The sequence below is a fragment of the Pterocles gutturalis genome, unplaced genomic scaffold (genome assembly GCF_000699245.1).
Source record: "Pterocles gutturalis isolate BGI_N339 unplaced genomic scaffold, ASM69924v1 scaffold16546, whole genome shotgun sequence".
In the NCBI taxonomy this organism is placed as follows: Eukaryota; Metazoa; Chordata; class Aves; order Pterocliformes; family Pteroclidae; genus Pterocles; species Pterocles gutturalis.
The window spans coordinates 8124-14912 of NW_010105818.1; the positions used below are offsets into that span (position 1 = coordinate 8124).

The following is a 6789-nucleotide window of genomic DNA, read 5'->3' on the forward strand; positions in this document are numbered from 1 at the left end:
GGTGCACCACGGGACTGGACCGCTTTTCTCAGGCTGTCACAGTACGTGCTTCTTGTACTTGAAAGACAAGACAAAGACAGTGACTCCCGTCGCAGCAAAGCGTTACTAGCGTGGACACGGCTGTTCCAGGGAGGCTGAAAGAATAAAGCCAAGCTCAGAAGTAAAAGAATCAATACCAATGAAAGGAAAGATATTCTATTGATACAACCATGCAGCTCAACAGCTTCGGATCAGGGTATCACCTTCCCTACCAGTGCAGCTATGCTAGAAAAAGTAATACAAGCTTTTGGTTAAATTCACCTGGATTGTCATTTGCTTTCTCTGTCAAGTATCCATCCTGTTTTCCTCAAACGATTGGATTATTTAAGCCTAATACTAGAATAACGCAAATAAATACGATTTGGACTCCAGAACCACAAACTGCTTCTCAGAGAGGCACTGGCTTGAAAGGGGAAATACGGAAAGAGAATCTTTCTGAACCACAGCACTGCCCTCTCACATGCTGCTGCCCTGTTTGCAACAGGATAATACATACATTTTTAATAAATTGGTAATGTTTAGCCTTAAGAGGCTAAAAATGCTTCAAAATATGAATGCCACTGTTGCAGTTAACTTTCTACCAAATTTTCAACTGTGCTTTTCTGTTAAAATTCTCTGCCTGATCGTTTTTCCATCCCCTAGAAAATATTAGTTTTTTCTGCTTTAGGAAGAATACACAATTTCAAAAGAATGTCTCATGTTTTAATTACTCTTCCAGTTCAGCACCTTCATAAAAACAACACCGTACCTATGCAGATGAGACCTTTTTAAATATTGATTGTGTGCATGCACTTTTATTACATAACTGCTTTCTGTCCCTGAGGCTGTAGTTCCTTATGAACACAGCAAACAGAATGAGCAGTGGGCAGCTCCTCTGTGTTAGTTTACTAACAGATGAGCATGTGACAAATGTAATGGAGAAAATCACGCTATGCCCATCACAGTGAGACAATCTGCTGTATTAACCTAAGAACAGTGATGCACTGTGAACCACATCCAGTCCTGTAAATACCAGACTGCAGACAGCTCTTAAAAACATCTGAACAGTTACGAGAAGCTTTTTTAGGGGTTTTTTTTTTCATTTCGTTTTGCTAAAAGAGCTCTAATTTAACCTCCATAGAGGATTAAATCATCACAGCGCCTGCCTCCATGCTACAAGCATAAAGTACACATAAACAAAAAGCCATCAGGAAAAAAAAATCAACCCTGCAAAATCACTTACATCAAATTAAATCGTATACATAGCATGTCATTCAGTATATTCACTTTTTTTTCAGTTTGATCAATTTTTTTCTGCCTGCAGTGTTTTTGCCAAAGTAACCCAACTCTAAGAGCACAGTGAGCACAACGACACGGCTGTGCAGCAACCCAACATTATTTGCAGTAGAATACAGTTCATTAAAAACCCGTAGAACCAACACTTACCATCACACCTGAGAAACAGATCCCTTCGAAATACCACACGTAGTTGGGAAGCTGGTAACTGGCAGCATGTGAAGCTTTCCCATTGGGGAAGTACAAGAGGATGTTAACAACGATGCTCCAAAGCGCGAGAGGTATCAGCAGACAACTCAGACAGCTTCCGCATGTCTCTAAAGCCATCTCTCCAGAACCTTAGACACTTTGCTGTTCTAAGCTAACAAAAGATTAGAAGGTTTTAAGTAGGAAAAGCGTTTTGACCTCCTCAGTTTGATTCAGTCATTTCCTATCCACAGGTTTGACTCCAGAGGCAGAGAAGTGCTCGACCCTCAGCAGAACAATGGGTGAGCATTGCTGTCTACACTCACCGTCCTTCCCCGGCATATGTCCCTAAGTAGCAGTTTCCCTTCTAAGAGATCCTCCTTTGTGATATTCCAGATGAAATATGTCTGGAAGTCAGACTCAGGAAGGAACTTCAGAAATCTCATTTCCTGGGGACTGCCCAGAGACGTGCTTGGTGCGGATATTCTCTGACTTGAGGCGGGCTGCTCAGCCTCACTGCAGTGCAGAATTTTTTCTACCTTACGTGGGGAAGGGGGCTGTCAAACGATAAATACATCCAGTCTCTGTACAGAGGGACACACATTAACTCACACTGCAGACAATTAACACCAGCGCTCGGCAGGCACAGCCCTACGGGGAGCCAGCGCTTGGGGCTGCCCCACAAAACTGCCACGCCGAGTCTCAGCCACCTTGCAGGTAGCACTGGCTACAAACTGCCAGGCAGACTTATTTTCACACTTTAATTACTCCTTTCTGCAGCATCATGCAGCTCAGCTGTTTTACGAATTAAATCCTGTTATTTCCCCAGTTGTTTTATTCTGTGCTTACAGCTGAGTGTGCAGAGCTGCAGACCTGACCGACGTACCCGTGACTTCCTGGACAGGACAAAAGCTCTGGCTGGTTTTTGAAACGCCAGTCGTTTTGCACTGTGCAAAGGCAAAGCCAGACAGTTTCCCCATTTTCATGTGTCATCATTCCCAAGGCAACGAAACCTCCATCCCAATGACACAGAGCCAGAGCTGTTCACAGAGTGCTCACAGCACAACTCAACTCTTCTTTCCATGCCCTGTGAGTCATCAGAAAAGTAATTTAAGAATGAGCTCAGGGTTTACCCACGAGGAAAGTCATAGTCAGAGAGCAAAAATATTGGGGCTCTCTCAAAAGTGAGAAGGCTGATTTTAGAACAATGATGTCATGGTGTATTTTCCTTCTGCTTACGCGCAATCTGTTTTAGGATCTGCACGAGGCTTCTCTCATGATCTCATAAAGGCTGTTTGGGCTGCATGTGGTAACTAATTCCTTCCTGTTGCTTTGCATCAAATCACCCAAGGAAGTGGGCACGGTGGTACTCATGCAATTACACCACTTCTCTACCCATTCTCTGCTGAGACTTTCCCTTGTTTTCCTCTCGCCTTCTTTTTCCAGGAGGTTTCATTGTGAAGTCCTCTGACTTTACTCTGAGGATCTTCCCCTATTTCCTGTTTTACTCCCTAATCACTATGGACACTTTTTTCAGGCTTCCCTCTAATTGCAATTAGTGGCAAACCTCCCTTTGCAGGCTCACAAGCACGGACAGAACTCCTATCATCAGCACTGTGCTGTACAGATCAAACAGCTCAATTAAAAGCCGGCACCTCACATCCCCAGGACTGATCTTTTTAATTACAAAACTCAGAGATCACATAATGGAATCACAGAGTGGTTTGGAAGGGATCTTAAAGCCCATCCAGTGCCACCCCCTGCCATGGGCAGGGACACCTCCCACCAGCCCAGGTTGCCCAAAGCCTCATCCAGCCTGGCCTTGAACCCCTCCAGGGATGGGGCATCCACAGCTTCCCTGGGCAGCCTGGGCCACTGCCTCACCACCCGCACAGGAAAACATTTCTTCCTCACATCTCATCTCCATCTCCCCTCTTCCAGCTTCAAACTGTTCCCCCTCGGCTTGTCCCAGCACCCCCTGATCCAGAGCCCCCCCATCTCTCCTGTAGCCCCCTTTCAGCACTGGGAGGTGCTGGAAGGTCTCCCCGGAGCCTTCTCTTCTCCAGGCTGCACACCCCCAACTCTCTCAGCCTGTCCTCGCACGGGAGCTGCTCCAGCCTCGGACCATCTCCGTGGCTCCTCTGGCCCCGCTCCAGCAGCTCCGTGTCTGTCCTGTGCTGAAATCTTTTTTTCTAAAAGCAAAGGTCAAAATCACTAGCGATCAGCTTACTCTACAATCAGATTTGCCGCTACAGTTGTCTGTTCTGATTAGAAGAAACGTACGTGGAAAATGACACCCGAGACAGCATTCGTTCTGCAGCACAGCGGTCTGCACCATGACTGACTATATTTAAAACGAGCTCTGCAAATACCAGCTCAAGGTGTGTTTTTTGCTGGTACACTATGCTGCTGGAACAAGAAGCAACCATCTTATGCCAAGTATTAAGCAAACCTGGCAACCAGTTTTTCAAATCTCTTACCAAGTGTTGCAAGAACTGCTTTCCTGTTGCTGCCAATATCCACGAGCTGATGCCGAGCCCATTACCGAAAAGCCGTGTTTACTCTGGATGAGTGACTTCTCTGCTAACTGAAATGGATTTAACCTAAACCAACCGCTTCTCCGCAACATAACTGATAAAACTCCAAAGGAATTCAACTGGCCTTTTTAAAACCACAACATAAACAGTGAGCAGTCATGCTGTGTGTTAGTGCTACATGGTCTGAGCTGAAATTTTAGTTCTAAGCTCTAGCCTAATCATTCTGTCCATCTGAATTTCTAAAATAGTGTCAGTTCCTTAGTTAGCTGTGTGCACCAGAGAGACAAGTAACAATTATGCAAGCATAAAGGCAAAAATCTATCCAGCTGCACAGGAATTATACCCTACCCCACCCAGACTCTTTTTTTCCTCCTCTCGCTCCACACTGAATTTAAATTTGCAGATCCTTTTTCAAACAGCACTTCTTCACACAAAAGACACCATCCTGCACAGCATTAAGGAATTTTGTGCAGGTATACACACATGCATGAGGAAATTCTCCTCACTCCCCTAGCAGAGCAAGAGAGGGACAAACACAACAAGCAGAAATGCTCTTAAAGACTGCCCTCGACTGCTTCGGTGTATTTATGTGTGAATAAATGGTGTTGCAAAAAGCAGATATCCCAAGATTCCAAACACAAACTCTTCCCATCTGTGAGTTCTTTTGCTGCTGGGGATGTGTGAGTGTGCAATTTTGTTTTCACTGTTAATTTCTTTTTTTCAGATATGCATTTGTACAGGGCAGACGTGTCTGTGAGGACAGCCCAAGGTGCACCTCACGTTTCTACCTTTAAAGACCACGCTCTTAGTTACAAGCAGTAGTAAGCACACACTGACACCAACAGGAAATTCTTTTTTTCCTATAAACAAACTTGCCTTTTTCAAAGATGATGATAACTCCAAGATTCCAAAACTGAGCAATGACGGTAATCAGCCCCATTTCTTTGAAATAAACGGCACGCCACATTTTGTTTTTCACTTGAAAAATGCCATTGCCAGTCGCCCACTGACCTTGCCAGCAATGCTGTTGGCAGCGTACCATTCAGATTTTCTTTAGCTTGTGATAGAACATCCACTGTAATACACTACAAGCTACACTTCAGAGGTTCTAGCACAGGATCTTAGAATACTGGCACCAGGCTGCTTCCTGTTGGGGTCAAACTTTTCAGATTAATCTGTCGCTGCGGACCCAAGTTTGCCCTACGCTTTCTGAGCACTGCCGTGCCTGGGGTCTGCTGAGCGAGGCAGAACACAGGACCCAGACCCACATCTCGCTTTGTCTCAGGACTCTGACCAAGCAGTCGCGAGGTGACCCCCTGGGAGGGCAGCAGCGGGACCCTCCCTGGGTCCTCGGCACGGCCATCAGCCACCAGCAGGGAGCTGCCAGCCCGGCCCCAGGACTCAGTCTCCTCACCAGCAGTTGTGCCTGTTGCAGCCGTCGCTGGACTCTCATACCCTCGCTGAGCAACAGTCGTCTGGCTCCGCTGAATGATCCAAACCAAACAGGGAAGCAGTTCCCACTGTCCCAGACCCTGCTGGAGACAGAAGCAGGTTATAACCTGGCTGCTTTATGTCCCCGTCCTCATGCCACCACTGTCCCTTACAACCAGGAAAGCGTTTCCACATCGGCAATGAAAAAATCACTGACACCTGCTGGGCGTTTTTAATACAAATCTTTATTTGTGAAATACAGGAGAAGTTCAGAAAAACCCTGAAAAGGTGAAGTGCATGTATCTGCCCTCACTCATCCACATTTTTCTGCTGTTTTGGTTTTGCTCCAGCTGAGTATTCATTTGTATCCAGGCCAGACTAGGTTGGGTTGGTGTTCATTCCAACATCAGAATGAAAGTGCAACTTTATTGGGAAAGCAGCATAAAGTATAGAGCTGTTGTGTCAGTAGGAAGAAAAAAAACCCAAAGCATCTTTAGTGACATGTTCAGGCAGTTGCCTGTACTAAGATGAAAGAAACCGAAGAAATTCAGGATATATTTTCCCTTTAGATACAGGCAGGTTAGTGGGAAACCTGCATACGACTCCAACAACAATGGCTGGCTCCAAGTCAGCTAAACTGATGTCAGCAGCACAGTCTGACAACAAACAATGTGCATTTTAGTCTGCATGGAATATAAAAAACCCCGCAGAATCCTCAGTACACCACACACATGCACCGACGTCAACGCATTTTCAGGTTTCTAGCAAACGTATGTCTGTGGGGGGGAAAAAAAGAAAGAAACATATTAAGGGGAAGAATGCTAATATTGTATCCACCTGTAAGAACTAAAATTAACCTGACCGCATTTAGACAACCATGGCATCGCCCTTCTATACTGCAGTTACAGCATGGAAGACGGGAGTGAGAAGACAGTAACAGCTCTGAAAGAACCCCAACAGTCAACTATGTCAATTAAAAACATCAAACCCATATTAGCCATAATGTGCGTGTGATATAAATCATATCTAGTTCATGCCTTAAGCCACTGCAATTCCAACACTACCACTACGATTCTGATTTTAACAACATGCTCAAACTATTTAACAAGACTCTAAAGAAATTTGGAGGAAAATCCCCTTCCTCACTCAAAAAAAACCCACCTTCAAAAAATCCTTCAGATTTGTCTGCAGGTTTTGTTGGCCATGTGCAATTTAATTCCTTCTTATCCCACTTTTGCCAAGCCAGGCCGGGATGCTGCAGGTTTCATTGCCTACAGCCTGTTCTCAGTAGTCCTGCAGCTGCTGTGAGCTAAGCACAAGG

The 6789-nt window shown here is 45.2% G+C and overlaps 1 protein-coding gene across 1 annotated transcript in view; it reads right to left on the reverse strand.

Moving 5' to 3' along the window:
- TM4SF18 (transmembrane 4 L six family member 18) overlaps nucleotides 1-1641 on the reverse strand; it is a gene marked incomplete at its 3' end in the record, with an annotated part of 8113 nt that extends 6472 nt beyond the window's left edge. Inside the window, exon 1 of the mRNA XM_010087541.1 lies at nucleotides 1465-1641. Coding sequence (XP_010085843.1) covers nucleotides 1465-1641 — 177 coding nt within the window. The remainder of the gene's footprint in view (nucleotides 1-1464) is intronic.
- Between the last annotated feature and the right edge of the window lie 5148 nt (nucleotides 1642-6789).